General features: G+C 39.1%; 1 protein-coding gene across 1 annotated transcript in view; it reads right to left on the bottom strand.

Moving 5' to 3' along the window:
* Positions 1–434: 434 nt before the first annotated feature.
* The window catches only part of DTHD1 (death domain containing 1), a 66,404-nt gene continuing 47,533 nt past the window's right edge, over positions 435–19,305 (bottom strand). Inside the window, exons 9-10 of the mRNA XM_033215967.1 lie at positions 5,165–5,222; positions 435–793 (exon numbers count right to left, since the gene is read on the bottom strand). Of these exons, the coding sequence (XP_033071858.1) occupies positions 471–793; positions 5,165–5,222 (381 nt within the window). The 3' untranslated portion in view covers positions 435–470. The remainder of the gene's footprint in view (positions 794–5,164; positions 5,223–19,305) is intronic.

Genomic DNA, 19,305 nt, shown 5'->3' with positions numbered 1-19,305 from the left:
CCCTTTGTCTCATCTGATTTCTCAATAGCACATCATTAAATAGACTGACTTCAAATAATATCATTTGGAAACTGCTAGAAAAATGTTAACAGAAACAGTCTTAAAAACTCACCATGGCCGGGCGCGGTGGCTCAAGCCTGTAATCCCAGCACTTTGGGAGGCCGAGACGGGCGGATCACGAGGTCAGGAGATAGAGACCATCCTGGCTAACACGGTGAAACCCCGTCTCTACTAAAAATACAAAAAAAAAAAAATTAGCCGGGCGAGGTGGCGGGCGCCTGTAGTCCCAGCTACTCGGGAGGCTGAGGCAGGAGAGTGGCGTAAACCCGGGAGGCGGAGCTTGCAGTGAGCTGAGATCCGGCCACTGCACTCTAGCCCAGGCGACAGAGCAAGACTCCGTCTCAAAAAAAAAAAAAAAAAAAAATCACCATGTGCCTTTTCCTAGGGGTAAAGGAAGAGTGATCAGGCTTTTACTCAGCTGCTACATCAAACCACTGCTGTGGTTCAGTGAACACCTTATTTTCCCACTTGAATTTGAGCTCTTCTGCAAGATCGCTCCTGCCAATCTTGCGGAGATGTCGAGCCAGGAGGCGAAGTTTGTCAGTGAAAGTTGGAAGCGATTTTTTCCAGAAGCAAAGAAACTCATGAATCTGTTCTGTGAGATCATCAGGGTTCTTGAGTTTGATGAGCTGAATGGTGCTACGGTGCAGAGGGAGAGTTGAGGAAAGAGACTCAGCGTTTTCTTCTGAGAGCTCCTCAGCCAGCCAATGGAGCAAGTTATCCCAAAGGGCTTCTGTCAGGCACAGGAGGAACACTCAGAGTTAGGACTCTTTCCTGGAGGATGCATGGGTCTAACCCTCCACACCTGTTTATAGGAAGTCTCCCTGCTCTTTGGTTTGGCCTTGGAGCATGGTGCATAGATATCAGACTACTTAGAGCAACAGTCAAAAGCCTCTGAATCGCTGGCATTCTGGGATCATCTCCTGAGGGCACTAACTATTGCAGAGAGTTTTAAATGCTTATGAAATTTTAATGTACCTGAGAACCAAGAGGGTGTGTTAAAATGATTTTTACACTCTGCTCTACATAATCTAATTGAGAAAAGCTAGGGTAGGAGCAAACTTGACATTTTTAACAAGCTCCCAGAAGATGCTGGTGCTGAGGTCCCCAACCATGCTTTGAGTAGCACTGTTTATTTGTTTTTTGTTGCTGTTGTTGAGATGGAGTCTTGCTCTATCTCCAGGCTAGAGTGCAGTGGTACGATCTCAGCTCACTGCAACCTCCGCCTCCTGAGTTCAAGTGATTCTTGTGCCTCAGACATCCAAGTAGCTGGGATTACAGGCACGCGCCACCACACACAGCCATTTTTTTTTTTTTTTCTGTATTTTTAGTAGAGACAGGGTTTCACATGTTGGCCAGGATGGTCTCGATCTTCTGACCTCGTGATCTGCCCACCTTGGCCTCCCAAAATGCTGGGATTACAGGTGTCAGCCACCATGCCCGGCCTAGTAGCACTGTTTTTGAAGGGTCATTTTAGGTTCAAAACCTATTTCTCCTTATTAGTGCTAATCTGATGCATAAATTATACCAGCAGCTAGTCAATCCTCACACACATCCCTAACTATACACACAATCACACACACACACACAAACACACACACGACACCATCTACCACCCAAAAACAATTCTGTGGAAGATCCCTTACACCAACACTTTCCACTGGGCCATCCTCTGTTGACTCCTGTTCACCTGTTGTTATGGTTGTTACTGATATATAACTTAGATCCATAACTCTGAATGAAACCTTTTTCTCTGTCATCTGTCTCCTTTCACATTCCAGCCCTCCCCTGCATCATAGCCACTTTCTCCCACTCTCATGCTCCACCCCTGCACCAGTTTCCCTGGTCTGGTGTTAAGCAAGCATTCTATCTGCCTTCCATTCATTACTCGACTATTTCTTCCTCCTACACACTCCTGTAAATTGCACTCTGATTTTACAATATAAAGCCACCTTTCTGCGAAAACAAGGAAAAGGGGCCAGCACTTCCTTCTTCTCCATCATCACTTTCAACCCAGTGCTCTGCTACCTCCATGCAATGCATTTAATTTGAAGTCCATGCTATCTGGGCAGGTTTTTCTCGTCCCATCCACGTCATCAGCAACACTCTGTAGGCAACTTCATCGGCAGCCCTGCGGATCATCATTCACACCTCTGACCCCAGATTATGTGGTTCCTAATTTTGTCAACTCCAATGACATGTCTCGTGATGCCAAACTAGAAACTGACTTTCAAGGCCAATCTTCATGTTTCATGCTCAGCCAGAATTATTCTACCTCCATGGTTTCAGCCTCTTAATATTATTGTTGACCTCTACCTCCTAAACTTATTCCATGGCCTCTATTCTTTTGCTTCTGCTCAATATGCTCTTTGTTGCCATCAGTACTATAGTGATCCCTTGGTGTCCCCCAGTCATTCAGTCACCTCTGCAGAGTCTCACATATCTCTGTACCTGCACTGTTCCTAGTGATCAACTATGCACATCAACGATAGTCTTGCATCCACTTTAAAATATGTTGTCTTTTTTAGCTTTCATTTTTCTCAGTTTGTCAATCTGAATCTTGAGTTATTCAGATTGCATTCACTTACCTGGGCTGCCTGATGTTAGGAAAATATGTTGAATGCGATCAACAAACTGTAAGCTATGTAATACCATTTGAGCCCTTAGTCACTTGAAAATCCATTAAGAATAATTTTTCTAAACTCAATATAAGTTTGTTTGTAACAATGACATAAATCTTTTCTCCTATCCTTTAGCCCCAGTCTCAATCTCATTCTGTTTCTCTCAGCCCATGTCTGCTTCTACTTCACCCAAAGTCATTTGACTTGATTTCTCCTAACTTTGTTTTCATTTCAAAATTACTTTCTTACAAAATCTCACCCCTCTGTGTTTGCTGGATTCCATCCCTCACACTATTTTTCATCAAGTATTTTCCCTTCACGCCTGTCCCTTAATCTCCCCTTCACCAAGGCTCCTTCCTTGCTTCCTACAAACACTCTCAGGCCTCCTCTTCCCTTGTTTCTGCTACTGTGTCAAGCTATTATGCTATTTCTCTCCTCCTCTTTATCACATATTCTTTTAATGTCTAATGTAAACTCGAGGCCTCAAGTTCCTCACTATTGACTCACTACTTAAACCTCTGCTTAGGGGTTCTATGCCCTTCTTCAAAACTCTATTGAAGCTTTCCTTTCCAGTCTTCTGAGAGGCCTCCTAATTATTACGCACTGCACTGATTCCTGGCCTGCATCTTCTCTGACTTCCATGGAGCATTTTACTCCTCTTCTTGGAGTCCCTGGCCTCCGCTGCTTCTCCTCTTTCCTCTCTTGCCCTTTATCAGCTGTCTTTTCCCCCTGCTAACTCTCTTCCTCCTATATTCTTTTCCCTCTGCTAACTCTTTTCCTCCTAATACTGCTGCATTACTGCATCCTATCTCAGACCTCTTCTATTTCTGTCCTCTCCCCTCAATGAATGAATGCATCAACTCTTACTGACGTTACCCTATGGGAAATATCCTAGATCTACCCAATCTTTATCTTTTGGCATTGTTTACCTAAATCCTGGTATAGCACTCCAATATTCATCTCCTAATTATCTGTCAGTGGATACTACAGCCAATACAAATGTCATATTTCTAAAATTAAAATAATCAATGATGGCCTTTCCTTCTCACTACTTGATCTTCCTTCACTCTATTCACTTTCTTAGTTAATGCGACCACTCAGCTGAGCAAGCTGAGACATGTGATGTTATTCACATTTTCAAAGCCTATTTCTTATCCCCTGCACCCAAGTCCTGATGTTCCTAACTCTGAACATCTCAAATATTTGCTCTACTTTCCTGCCTTGCTGACTCAATCTTAACCGTGTTCTACCTAGCTTCTTCCTTGCTTGTTGCAGGAACCAGGATTCTTACTTGTATCCCTGCTGTCAGTTTTGGTTCACCTGAAAGTCTAATCTGATCTTGCCAGTCCCCTGTTAACGAATTATTTTTTAGGGTCTTCCTATTTTCTAAACATCTTTACTAGGCATTTAAAACTTTTCATGTTTTCTCTCACTCAAAATGTCTAAGCTCATCTACCATCACCCTTCCTACAGCAGTTCTGATGGCATTGGTCATGTGGGAGGACTCGTGTGAGGACAACTATCTCCTAACCTGTGTAAGAAACTAGAACTTCCTAATACCCATAAGAAGGATCCTTCTAACTTTCTACTCTCCAGTGACTATTGATGATGGCAGTGATTATGCTTTTATCTGGACATCAGATTCTTCAAAGGTTAACAGCATTATTAAACTTGCAAAGCTTTCATCTATTGCTGTTGTTGTTTTCTATATCATCTGCTCTCTTTTTAGATACAGTTTATTTATCCCTGAAAGGGTTTATAATATGGTGTTTATTATATCCTATTCCTAATGGAGTTTAGTAAGACCTGAACATTTTCTGTACCAATCTGTAAGGGTAACCCCTGATTAAAAGTCTATCATTCATAGTGGGCCTGATGCATTAGTAAGAAAATCCTCACTGATGTTTTTTCAAGACCAACAAATTATCACATTAGCAGCTACTGACATCACAAAATAAAATGTTTCAAGAGCTAAAATAGAATAAAAGTTTCCAATTGCACCCTGAAATCTGTAGCATTATTATGTAATTGAATTATGCATAATGACAACCAAATATTAAATGTTTCTTGTGGTTTCATATCAACATATACCTCAATTTCAAATATATTGACTTCAAATGTTGATTTGAATTGACCATACTTCAAGATTTACAACTTAGGAGTCAACATTTCAGCTCAAAGTATAGTCATCTATTTAGTAAACTAAGCAACTGCTAGTCATATGAATAAAATAAAACTCAGTAACATTTATATTTCTTGCAGATTTCAACTCAGCTTTAATTACATGAATATTTAAGAATGATAGCTTGGTTTATTTGTGTATGACTTTGCAGGAAATAAGTATTTATTGGACCAATAAAGTTAATGATTGTTTAATTGGAAAGTCACTTTCTCCATTCCTTTTTATGAAATGATTCACATATATATAACATATAAGTGGGGTGGGGAAGCACCATAATGATGACAAAGCGAATATTCCTCACCTACAGGATCCTTAGAAACTCTTTGGGTTCTCTGTGGACGGTTGATTAATTTCTTATGCTATTGGGGGAAAGGAACACAAAATAAACAGAAGAAATAATTAATTTGTGAATAAGTTACAACAGAAATTCATCCAAACCTCATCTCTATTTGGAAGAAGTACTGAATTGCATACCTCACAAAATTAAATACTGTATTTGTGCATGCATACTCAGCACTTGTTTTCCTAAGTAAAGCAAAGTATACTAACCCAAATATTTCAGCACATTTAAATTTAAGAATACACATTTAAATATTATTAAAGCACTCAGATTAACTCTAAATGAACATTTTCCAACCAAAATTTAAAACTGTTAAACCAGCTAGCATAGAGCAAGCTACCAGCATGCTATAAAGATGCTATTTTGTATTTTGTAAAATCCCCTGTGGGGCAGGTGCTTTGCCTCAACACTCAGCACAGCACCTGGCACCTAACAGGTTAAAAGCAATCAAATCAGTGAGCAGATATTATTCGAAAATCAACATTTTATCAAAAAGTAAATAGATTTATTTTGCCAGCTTTCTACAGAGTCTGCAGAACAGTTTTTTCTCGGGTAATATGAGATAGTGGAGATAGCATATGAGATAAAATAAAATTATCTGGGTTCAGATACCTAGCCAGTGGTTGAGAGCATTGCACTTTGGGGAATTTATTTAAGTGCTCAACCTCAGCCCTGAAATGCCTTTATGGATGCCCACATCACAAAGCCTTGCACACAAATGTTCACAGCATCTTTATTTGAATTAGCCAAAAACTTGAAAGAACTAAAATGTTCTTTAGTGGATACATAGTTGAACAAACTATAGAATATCCACACTACAGGATACTAAAGTAATAAAACAAAACAAAACACTGATACATAGGACAATTGGCAAGGACCTCAGGGCATGATGCTAAGAGAAATATTCTAGTCTCAAAAGGTTATGTATTCTGATTATATCACATTGTTGAAATTACAAGATTATAAAGATGTAGAACAGATTAGTGATTGCCAAGGGTTAGTGATGGAGGGGAAGGGGTGAGGGAGCACAAAAGAGATCTTTGTGGTAATGGAATAGTTCTATATCTTGAATGTGGTAGTTACATAAATCTATACCTGATAAAATGCCAGAGAACTATACATACACATTGTATCAATGTCAACTTCCTGGTTTTGATATCTTGCCATAGTTATCTAAAATGCAACCACTGAGGAAATCTGGGTAAAGAATACACTGAACTTCTCTGTACTATATTTTGCAACTTCTTGTGAATCTATAATTACTGTATGTCAAAACGTTTTTTAAAGCTTATTTCACAGCAACGATACGAGGATGATGTAAGTGTTACATGTTAATGAGTAGCATACTGCTTCCCACTGAGCCCCCTAATACAAGTTAGTTGAATCTGAATATCACATTTTATAGGCATTCTTGTCACAAATGTTACATAAACATGGAAGCATATAAAACTTCCATTAAGAAGTTTTAATGGGAAAAAAATTAAGAAACATAGCATGAGTTGAAGTATGTTATTATACTATAGCACTGCAAAATAGCACATATAATTTTCAAGGCATCAGCTATGTGTTTGAACCCCTCAAAATATTGAAAGAGAAATACCAGTTTAAATAATGCAGCAGATTGTATCATTCCCATCAAAGGGCCTATGGCCTTGGACAAGAGATACATATTGAGACTTTTCTTTGTATCAGCAGTTTTTCCCCCTCCATAACTCTTTGTTCACAGATGTCTCATCGCATTTTGATGCACACAGAATGCTTCCAGTGTTTAATTTTTTTTTTCATGTACATGAAAATGCAATTCAAGTACTTCATCTGATGCACAACCATAGAAGCAGTGAATTGGGGTAGCTCAGACACTTCTTAGACTTCCAGGCACTGTGTTGGTCGCCCATGTGGTCCCTTCATAAAGGATTTTCATAAAGGATTTTCAGTGTTGCCTTCTCTTCCCTTCCCTTTCATTTTCCTCCTCTCCGTGCCCCCAAGTCTTTTTTGCACAATTTTGGTCTGTGCACTCTTTTTGCTTGCACACTACCTTTTGAACCTCCTTGGTGCTCAGGCTCAGCTACAAGCAGAACAGTCAGCCAACATTTGGCCTCCTGCAGTCTCCCCTCTCACAGGTTCCCAGCATCCCTACGTGGCTCACTGGATGCCTTCCTTAGAAGAAACAGCTCTCATTCCCACGTCCCCCCCTACCCCCCCCCCGCCCCACTTTCCTCTCTTGCCTCCTTGCAATCAAAAGATGCTTTTAAAGGCACTTCTCTGCTTCTTATTTGGTTTTTATTTGCAGGTTCTATTCCACAGTTTTCCAAGTCTAACTCTGTAACTGAGTATCCTAACTTCCAATCTCAAAATTCATTTTTAAACTTTTTTTTTTCCTTCCTTGATTTTAGCCTTGAAATATACTTTGAAACTGTCTGTTTCTCCCTTTGCCACCAGGCACTTCTGTGAACCATGCTTGCTTATCTAATTATGTGCTTGCTTAGAAATTCCAGGGGCCAATCTTGAAACAAACCAGGCAGAGAGACCAAGCTGTGAAATCCTCCCTCTTAGCGGGAGTTACAAACAGCCCACCACTACCAGGCTGAAGTCAGGATCACACAAACTGGACCTCCAGATGGGCGGTTATGCAAGATAGCCCTTACAACAAGACACACAGACCTGCACCTTCCTGCACGACTCCTGCATGCTTTCCACACCTTTTCCCTCTTAGACTCCTTCACTCAGCCCAAAATGCTGAAATAGTCATTTGAAGGCATTAATTTGGCCTTTCCCCCACATGCTAGCATTTAATTAGCAAAACTGCTTTCCCTTCAAAACAGTAACAATAACAACAACCACAATAACAACAACCACAACAACAACAACGACAAAAGGTGCCGTTTGATTACATTTTCTCAGATTCTATTTGTGAAAGTAATATTTCTTATTCCTCTTAAGTAATCTGTTTTATGTTAGTGTTGCATATTTTAATTTGCCACCTACGACATCTTAAATGCCACTTGCAACATGTCAGTGCGCTGGAGAAATGCTGGACAAATTTAAACGTGACTCTCCAGCTCTCTGTAAACTGTTTCCTTGCTGCACAATCCACATTTAAATGGGTATAGTGGGGCTTATGTGGCAGTTTTCCCTGAATTATAAGCCTCTTCAGGGCATCAATATAAAAATATAAGCAATTCAGATATGTACAGATGTGTCACATTTTATGCTGTTAAGCACGATGCAAGTCTTATCTATTTAGAAGTCATTTTAAAAATTGAAATCAAAGACAGGCACCTACACCAGAAAGAGGTATGAGTGTCTTGAGCTTTATAGCCACTATCATTAGGATTCTTTTGATTACTGACTACTCTTTCCTTGCTTCCTAATTATAGCCCTGTATTGAATTCTTAAAGCAAAGTAAACCATTTTTTACTTGAACTCATATGTGTGAAAATTTGATCTTTTGTGTGCAATTCAACAAACTGGAGTTGGTTACATCCACTCAGTTACCCAGTGTTCTCTCCCAAGGAACCTCCACAAGTTTACCGTCCTTGGAGCTTTTCAGTGCTCCAAGATCCAGCCATTATCAGTCTTCCCTTTACTCAATAGACTTAATGTTTTTGAGGGCCAGGAAGGTATATCTCATTCCTGTATATGTCAGACATCATTGTAGATAAGGTGTTGTACACACAAAGTGGTAAAAAATATTTTATTGGCTGGGTGCAGTATCATGCTTATCATCCCAGCACCTTGGGAGGCTGAGGCAGGAGCGTAGCTTTAGCCCAGGAGTTTGAGTCCAGCCTGGGCAACATAGCAAGACCTCATCTCTACAAAAAAAAAAAAATACAAAAAAAAAAAAAAAGCCAGGCATAGTGACTCACTCCTGTGGTCTCAGCTACTTGGGAGGCTGAGGTAGGAGGATCACCTGAGCCTGGGAGGCAGAGGTTGCACTGAGCTGAAATCATGCCACTGCACTCCAGCCTTTGTGACAGAGTGAGACTCCCCCACTCAAAAAACTTTAAAAAAATTGTGTTCACATGATGATACCGTCTCTCGATGTAAATGATACGCACCTTCAAATTCTGCCATATTTTCAAGGAACTGCTCAAATTCGACCTCTTTTATCAATTAGTTTCTTATTTGAGAATTTATACACTATGCTCTCACACAATTTAGCTAATAACTTAATATATTGTTGTTAATGCCATTCATATGTGTTGTTTGCCCTCCCGAATTAGACACTCAGTGATTTATTGTGTCCTCTTCTGCATCTTCTATCAGTACTTACATTTGCCACATGTTAAGCACATCATACCTTTCATAAATACTTAATAGCCAGAGGGGCCCTCCATGGACAGTCACAAGGATTATTATCCTCATACATGTAAGGTCAGCAGTTTCAGCTGTTCACACAATCTGCACAGCAAGGTTTTTATGTATCCATGAAGATTTCTTCTACTATTTCCTACAGAACACATTTCAGATCTCCGCTGCTTTTTGAAAAACACATGCCTTACACTCTGTCTACCACTGTCTCACATGTGTTTAGTTTTCTTTTCGTTGAGAAAATTAAGCAGTGGGCTGGGCATGGTGGCTCATGCCTGTAATCCTAGCACTTAGCACTTTGGGAGGCCAAGGTGGGTGGATCACCTGAGGTCCAGAGTTCGAGACCAGCCTGGCCAACATGGTGAAACCCTGTCTCTACTAAAAATGCAAAAATTAGCCAGGTGTGGTGGTGCACGCCTGTAGTCCCAGCTACTCAGGAGGCTGAGGCAAGAGAATCGCTTGTTCCCAGGAGGCCAAGGTTGCAGTGAGCTGAGATTATGCCACTGCACTCCAGCCTGGGTGACAGAGTGAGACTCTGTCAAAAAAAAATAAAAAAATAGGCCGGGCGCGGTGGCTCAAGCCTGTAATCCCAGCACTTTGGGGGGCCGAGACGGGCGGATCACGAGGTCAAGAGATCGAGACCATCCTGGCTAACACGGTGAAACCCCGTCTCTACTAAAAAATACAAAAAACTAGCCGGACGAGGTGGCGGGCGCCTGTAGTCCCAGCTACTCGGAAGGCTGAGGCAGGAGAATGGCGTAAACCTGGGAGGCAGAGCTTGCAGTGAGCTGAGATCCGGCCACTGCACTCCAGCCTGGGCGACAGAGTGAGACTCGGTCTCAAAAAAAAAATAAATAAAAATAAAAAAAATTTTAAAAAATGAAAGAAACAATAGTAGGCAGTGGTTCTCAAACCTGGGTGTTCCTGCCAATGAACCTTGAGAAACGGGCCAAAAAGGGAAGCTCACACTTTGATTCAACTGGTCTCAGATAAGGCCAAATTTGGAATAAGCCACTGGGTGATTCTGATGCTGAGGCTGAGTGACTGCACATAGAAAAAGCCAATCAAGTATCAAGCCCTACATGAATTATCAACTAGCAGCCCTATAAATGTACCCCAATGAATGCATGGAAGAATGAAAGAAATATCTTTATCCAAAAAGTGATGACAATTTCTAATGTCACATCAAGACAAAAGTAAACCAGATTGCTTCACCTTACCTAACTCTATAGGGATATAGCAATAAAAACATTAATTTCTATTAAGTAACTTCATAAATTACCTTACAGGAGTCACACAGATAACCTAGCTCTGGGGCCCATCTCCTCATGCAGAAATTCCAGCTTCTGGAAAATTTTTTCTCAAGTATTTCTGGCAGTTCCATTGGCTTTACTCTCTTGGTATCCACAGTGTTCCACTAGGTGCCCCCAGTGCTCAGCTGGACCATGCAGCCCTCCACACTCCTTCTGTGGGCACAGCAGCTTCTCCCCATGCATCTATCATCATGTAGCATGCCATGATGGTTTCTACCTGTCCTTCAGTTTTGCTTTCATGATGCCACATAGCTCCAGCTGACATCTGTGGTTTCCACAGGTTTGCACAGCTGCTGTCCTACTGCTGCTCTGTTAGGTCCCACCAGCAGTGATACCGCTGCACCTGCTCTATACTGAGCTCTTGGTCCCTCTTGTTTCTCTCCCAAGGAAAGAAATTCTCGTTAGTGGCCAACCTAAGCTCTCTCTCCAGGTATACGAGCTGTGTGGCAAAACATGATAGGATGAAGAAAGTGGCTTCCTACCCCTCATGCCATATGACATTAAAGTAATATTCACTGTGCCCTGATACGCCACAGAACTAAATAAAATAGGCTTTCTGTTTTTTTAATTAAAACTTTTTTCCATCAGACATAATCATACATCTAAGGAGTGGAAATGAAAGATAGATTTTACCAATAGCTGCAGTGCTCAACCCTAAACACTTACTGGCCTCTGCTGACCAGAGCTTTCAGTGTATAATTTATATTTATATATTTCACATATATTTAACATACATTATACATAATTATGGTATATAATAATGTATATTATATTTATATTATATATTACATACTTAACATGCAACATTTAATACATTCATATGTATTTAATATATTTATATGCTAAATTTATAAAATATGTTCACGCGTTTTCAGGTAAAACCATCCTAACTTCCCTGCATACAGAATTCTGTCAAGTCATATCTCATATACCCAGTTATTTCTGAAACTCAGGTTCATTTCTTACCCCAGAAACACCTCAGCTTTCATGCAAATAACTTTCTAGGCTGTTTACTTCTCTGCACACTCATAAGGCATGTCTGGAACTCTCAGAATTGAGCCTGAGCTCAAATCTGAGTTGTATAAAAATTGCTTTCTCCTTGGTTACCTCATTCGCCTTTCACTAAAAAAAAAGAAAAAAAAATGTGTGGAAGATGAAGAGCTCTTACTGTTTTCCTCTGTGATACATGCAACATTAAGGATCAAGAGTGATTAGGTTTCCTGGTTGAGAGCTAACCGCACTAGTCTCTGACAGTTCTTGGGACTGGAAAGAAGCTCAATACTTCATCCTTGGCAGGGACTCACCCTCATTGTAATGTGCTTTCAGGGAGCTTTGGGGTGGTACTGGCACTGACTAAGCTGATGTCACTGTAGAAACATGTGCATGAAAACAAGAGTGAAAGACAATGCAGTGGAAAGACAATTGCCATTGTGGACCAGCTTTAGGGCTGATTTGTTTGGTGATAGCACGTCATCATTGTGCCTTCCCAGCCGCAAAGAATGAACACAGCTCATTACAGGGAGCAAAGCAAAGATAATGGGGCTCCTCACGATACCCAGTAAAACCTAAGGTGAAAGTTAGAAAGGGGACAGTCAGGAAAATCATAAACCCTTCCCACCATTTTAAACATATTTTGAAGGGCTAAGTAGAAAAAGCAAAATGTTTGGGAGGCCGAGACGGGCGGATCACGAGGTCAGGAGATCGAGACCATCCTGGCTAACACGGTGAAACCCCGTCTCTACTAAAAATACAAAAACTAGCCGGGCGAGGTGGCGGGCGCCTGTAGTCCCGGCTACTCGGGAGGCTGAGGCAGGAGAATGGCGTAAAACCGGGAGGCGGAGCTTGCAGTGAGCTGAGATCTGGCCACTGCACTCCAGCCCTGGCAACAGAGCGAGACTCCGCCTCAAAAAACAAAAAAAGAAAAGAAAAAAAAAGAAAAAGCAAAATGTTACCTTTGAATACTAGAGCAATATTTTTATTATCTTATTTTATTTTATTTCATTTTTTGAGATAGAGTCTCGCTCTTGCAGCCAAGGCTGGAGTGCAATGACGCGTCTCGGCTCACTGCAACCTCTGCCTCCTGGATTCAAGTGATTCTCCTGCCTCAGCCTTGAACTCCTGACCTTAGGTGATCAGCCCACCTTGGCCTCCCAAAGTGCTTGGGTTACAGGCATGAGCCACTGTGCCTGGCCAGAATGCCCTATTTTTAACTGTACCTTGTGCAGTCACTAATTTCAAGGGCAACCGAAACAATACTATTGCCATTTGGCATAAGAAGTTGTAAAGTTTGTCCTCTGTAATTTCTACTGCTTCCCAGTTCTTGCAGACTCCAGTGCAGAGCAAATTTTTGTGTAAAGTAACACTGTAAGAATTTTCTGATACCTTTAGCACCATTTAGCATGGATGCCACATAGCCTTATAGCTAAGCATCAAATTTATACAATAAATGAAAGAAAATGGCATACTGTTTTTATTAATTTTATTATTTACCCTAGAGCACTTATGCATGAAGACATTCTAATAGGTTATTATTGTGATACCTGTGGCAATAGCTCTTTCATCCAGCTGCCCTAACCTCATACTCCTCCCATTCCCACGTACTTATTGTAGGGCTTGCTTTTAAATAAGTCTTTTGTTATTAAAAGACACACAGGTAAAAGTGATAGAATTAACAATAGACTAAGAAAGTACATATAATTAGTATTTTTCTATGTATCTTTAGCATGGAGTTTTACCAGAAGCATTTAGGGTATTATAAGTCCTGACTTTTCCTGCTTACTGTTCTTTGTATTTATTTTGCATATAGACCTCTTCTACTACATAAGTGTCGCCATAAGCAAATGGCAATGCTTAGTTTATAATGTCAAATCATAACTTGTTTATAATGCAAAATCATTATGAATTGTATGAGTCATACATTATAAAGTTCAGCATACCCTTTACTGTTATGCAATAAATGAGCTCAAGTTAAGCAAAACTTGAGCTCATTTATTGCATAATAGTAAAGGGTTATTTACTTTATTATAATCTTATCACTTTTACCGGTATGTATTTTAGTAACAAAATAAAAGACTTCTTTACCTGAAAAATCCTACGCAGATATCACAATAATCGCCTATTAGAATGTGTTCATGCATAAGTGCTCTAGGGTAAATAATAATAATAGTAAAGAGTATGCTGAATTTTATGATGTATGACCTCAAGTTTTGCTTAACTGGAGCTCATTTATTTCATAACAGTAAAGGGTATGCTGAATTTTAAAATGTATGACTAATACAATTCTTAATGATATTACATTATAAACAAGCTAGACATTATATTGATCAAGAAAGTAATCTGGAACAAAAATTAATGCTAGCATAAAAACTCTGTGCTGTAGTTATGTGTTCAACATAATCACAAATCTAATAAGAGCTTATGTAAGTATCGAGTGAGGATGTACATGTAACTATATCATTGCAAACCCATAGCAATGGTTTGAAGTGTTATTATCCCCATTTCACAGATGTAACTTTTCCAAGGTAATATGGCTAGGATATGGCAAAACTAGTCATGAAACTGAGGTCTGTCTGAAGCTCTAACAATAAATAATACTTCCTCCAGATAATAATACCAGCTACTGTAATTGCCATGTACCAGGAATTACTCTAAAAACTTAAAGTATGTTATAGAACCTTGACAGTATAATATGGTATATAGTCCATCATAAACATACACACACATCCTTGTGAGGTTATTATGCCTATTTCACAAATGAGGAAACAAGTTTAGAAAGATAAAGTTATTTGACTAAAACATACATGCTAAATGACAAATATAACATTTAAACTGACATCAGTAAGAATCCAGGTACTGTATTTGTAACTTTAAGTTAACCTTTGTATGTAACATGAAGGTTGTAATGTGGAGCTTTCCACTCAGTTACTTCAGTACCTCCAGCACTACGCTAACTATTTACATTTACAAATTTTATTGACTTGGTGGTAGTATTAGATGGAAGTAAAGAGCTCAACTCCTAACATATTATTCATTAAACTTGTAATCTTAAGCAAAGTAGTCCCTTTGTGCCTCAGTCTCCTCCTTTTAAAAGTAAAGATATACAATGCTATTAGAAAGAGGCATTGAGTTACATCATGTATCTGAAATTAGGGTATCATATGTAATAAGTGTTCAAAATAGTACCAGTTATTACTTAAAGTATTTTTAAAAAATATTTGTAGCCTACATAAATACATTTTAAAAGAAACACTTCTATTTAAACCGTAAGTGGGAAAACAATTTCATCTATATAAACACAAGAAAACCTTAAAAAATACAATTAAAACATGACAATATTATTAAATTCTGTAGCCAGCCAAGATCTCTGAACCCAAAAGTTATTCTCTGTTAAAAAGCAAGCTTTGCAATTGTTAAGGAGATATGAAAACAAGTTAACAACAACCTGAGTCCTACTCAGATTAAAGTGTAAAAAGAGAACATTGTTTCACTGTTTTGATTCCTTTTTACTGAAAGCTGGTGTGTATATTGTACTAAAACAGCACCTGCAATTCCAAACTTTGGGAAACAGCAGTATAACCAAGCAACCCTTTTATTTGCTGTGAGTCATATCATTCAGTGTAAACTTATATGAGAAATATTTTTGTCTTTCAAAACTGTACAGATAACATTTTAAGGGGCATGAATGATAAGTCACAAACAAAGTGCACGGAGCATGAACTCATAACTTAAGACGGAAAAAACTGGAGCTGTCCTGCTCAAGGAACGGCTGTCATCTCTGCTCTGACAATGAGCTAAGAGCTGATGTCACCATATGGATAGAACAGAAAAACACTAAACTGTTCAGAAGTGGCAAAGCATTCAAAATCAAGATGGCTGAAGAAGCCTGCTTCTGACTCAGGAGCTGAAAAAATTTAGGTAAAGAGAAAAACCACTATCCAAGGCTACAGAAGTTCTATTCCAAAGCTTAGTCTCGACAAAAGGTACGACCTTCCCTCCTAACTGGCTCTTTTGAAAGACCTAGATTTGCCAAACATTCTAAAGGTACAAAGGAAATGACAGGCGATATGACATAGTGGTAAAAGTGGTGGACATAAGGAAAACAAGGATCTAGCTTGCCCAAGGAATAGAAGGAAGCCGGTAAAACATGAAAGAAAAACGACCTTGTAGTCTGAGTCCTCATACGGTCTCTGCTCCTGTGTAGTCCTACAGGCTGAGCCAATAAATTAAACTCTCTTACTGAAGTCTCTAACTGATTGAGATAATGTCTACAAATGACAGGGCCTACATCAGTAATTCAACAAATGAACCCACATGCAATGTGTAGGCCCTGATTGGATGCTGTTTGTGAACAAATCAACTGCAAAAAGAAAAAAAATATGGAGTCACAAGGAAAATAAGGTAGGGCTGGGCAGTAGCTTATATCATGTCATAATTACTAATATTATTGGGTGTACCAGTAGTAATGTAGTCTTGTGTCTTTTTTAAAAGTTTTTACCCCTTAGAGAAACATTCTGAAGTATTTACACGTAAAATGATATTGTACCTGTGATTTGCTTTAAAATACTCCAACAAAACAAACCCACAAACCAGGGTACTACACAAAATAAGTATGGCAGAAAATGATGGGAGGTGGGTCCATGTAGGTTCATTGTATATTTTCTCTGTTTTTGTGTGTATTTAAATATTTGTGCATGCTTACATGCATGCCTACGCACACGCACCCGCAGACAAACACACACACAGTTTTTTTTTTTTTAAATAAGTAAATTAAAAGATACCAGTACCAGCACTCACCAATAATCTGCTGTTGTCTTCATGAACTTTCTTATAATTGCGCAGTGTAGAACTTCCTGAAAACCTAGGCAGAAATGTTTGGCCTTCAACAGAAAAGGAAGTACCTCCACATAGAGAGGTCTGGAAATCAGCCCAAATCCACAGAGAAGTAAGATTATAGTGGAACAAAATAAGAACAGAGTTTAGAGCAAGAAGTGCTGACCAATAGTGGTCCCACTTGGAGGTAAATACAGAAATTAGATACGGAAACAAAATCAGGCTACTAGCCATCATGGAAGTAGGTGTAGATCTGCGACTTTGTTTAGCTCAGATCTTTGCTTCAAACCCATGCACAATTTTTTATCCAGCCAGCTTTATATTTTGCTTCCTCATTGTTTTTTCAGTTGCTTGCTTCTTAGAAAATCACTCTTTCGAGTTGATGGGTGCTGACGAGTTGATGGGTGCAGCACACCAACATGGCACAAGTATACATATGTAACAAACCTGCACGTTATGCACATGTACCCTAGAACTTAAAGTACAATAAAAAAAATATATATATATAAAAAAGGAGATCACTCTTTTATAACATCAATCTCATTACGTTTTTTTCAAGTGGAGGGAGAATTGATACATTTCTCAGTCCTTGATTGGACAAAAGAAGACAGCTTTAGGCCCCTGGTAACCAGATGGATGAATTCAAATAATTCCAAAGAATCTAAGGAGTGGAGACAGATAGAAGGAAGGGACATCCAGGAACGTCTACAGATATAAAGTAGGCAAAGATCTGGATATTTCAGAAAATATAAATGGAATATATATATGGAAACAGTGAAGAAAAATTATCAAAAGCAGTCTGGAATAGATAAATCTGATTGCTAAATGCATGTCTCTATTTTCATTTTTTACCTATTAATGGGCAAAGTAGGTGCACCGCATGAGGTTGCCATGAGGGTTAAATGACATAATGCACATAAAGCACTTCAAACATGCAAGCGCTCCATAAATCTAAATAATTGTTACAATGCATAAGATTTTGCTCAGTATTCCAAGTAATTTTGGCAAGAGCAGATGTCCTTGACCCATAAATACAGCTATGTGGAAGACGCTATTACTTCTTAAAGCAGTTCAACAAATCAAAGAAAGATATACAGCAATGCCAGAACTTGCATTAATATTAACCTCCTCTCTTTATTGTTCCACTTTTAGATTATAATCCCAACAGGTTTTGTCAATCCACTTTAATCCTGTCCCTATTTATTCCTGTGCCTATTTAACTCTTAGCATAATTCTTTCTAGGTTATTCTAGGAGATTAAAAAAAATCCTGGGCCAGGTGCAGTGGCTGACGCCTATGATCCCAGCACTTTGGGAGGCCAAGGTGGGTGGATCACCTGAGGTCAGCAGTTCGAGACCAGTCTGATCACTATGGTGAAACCATGTCTCTACTAAAAATACAAAAATTACCTGGGTGAGATGGTAGGCACCTGTAATTCCAGCTACTCGGGAGACAGAAGAATCGCTTGAACCCAGTAGGCAGAGGTTGCAGTGTGCCGAGATCGTGCCACTGCACTCACTCCAGTCTGGGCGACAGAGCGAGACTCCGTCTGAAGAAGAAAAAAAAAAAAAAGGAAAGAAAATTTCTGATATTTTGTTTTGGTTTGGCTTTTTGGATCATAGCTATAAATAGTTTTTCCAACAGAAAGAGTAATCTGAATGTTTCTGGGAAAGGCCTGGGCAGCCACACACCAAATGTCTCCCTCCCAGGTCTTGCCACAGTGTGTGAAATCCTATTAGTCATTCCTTTAAAGTCATGAAAGGCTTCTGCTAGATGGAACTGCTAGCTGGAAAGAAAACAGGTAAGGCTTCTGTCAGCTATTAAAACTCCACCTTCAATTGCTTTTTCAATTTCCCCAGCATGCTTTCATTTATTCATTAAAGAGTTCAGCAAAACATTATTGAATGCATCCTCGGGGAAGGGATTACAAAATTGAATGAGCAGTGCTCTCAGTCCTGAGAAACTCAGTCTCAAAAGCAGACAGTAGTATAATGTTAGGAGTGTTCCCATTGAAACCAGACAAACTTGGTTTCAAACAGTAACTTTGCCATTTCCCCTTGGGGAAAACCTCTCTATGCTTCAGTGTCTTAAATGAAGAAACCTTTATTAAGATTTTTCTTTTTTTTCAATAAATAAGTCAATGTGTAAATGCTTTGTCAAGTTACTAGCAGGAAATAATTTAGTAGATATTCGTTATATTATCATCACCATGATTTTTATATAAATAAAAAATTATAATGGACCATAGCTTTATATATATATAAAATATATGTTATATACATAACATATTTTATATATAATATATGTAATATTTTATATATAATATATGTTATATATATATTCAAAGTGCTCTAGTTACAGATACAGTGTATCTAGTTACAGATACAGGTACAGTGCAGTGTCTAACACTGCCTGGAAAATTTAAAGTCTTCTTCTAAAGAGGGTATAATAGGGTTAAGTGTGGAGTCATTGCTGTCACAATGGCAGCCTGTGGGACGAGTCTTGGAAAGAAATGAGGCTTTAAGTAGAACTGGAGCAAAATATGTTAGTTGCGGAAATGTAATATAAAAAGGTTATGACGATGAGCTGTGGGAGTTTGTAACAGGCCCTATATGCCATGGTAACTGGCTTGGACTTTTGATCAATAGAC

Source organism: Trachypithecus francoisi, unplaced genomic scaffold (assembly GCF_009764315.1).
Source record: "Trachypithecus francoisi isolate TF-2019V2 unplaced genomic scaffold, Tfra_2.0 Lachesis_group1, whole genome shotgun sequence".
Taxonomy (NCBI): Eukaryota; Metazoa; Chordata; class Mammalia; order Primates; family Cercopithecidae; genus Trachypithecus; species Trachypithecus francoisi.
Note: the sequence above shows the minus strand (reverse complement) of the source record. Positions and strands in the feature narration are given on the sequence as shown.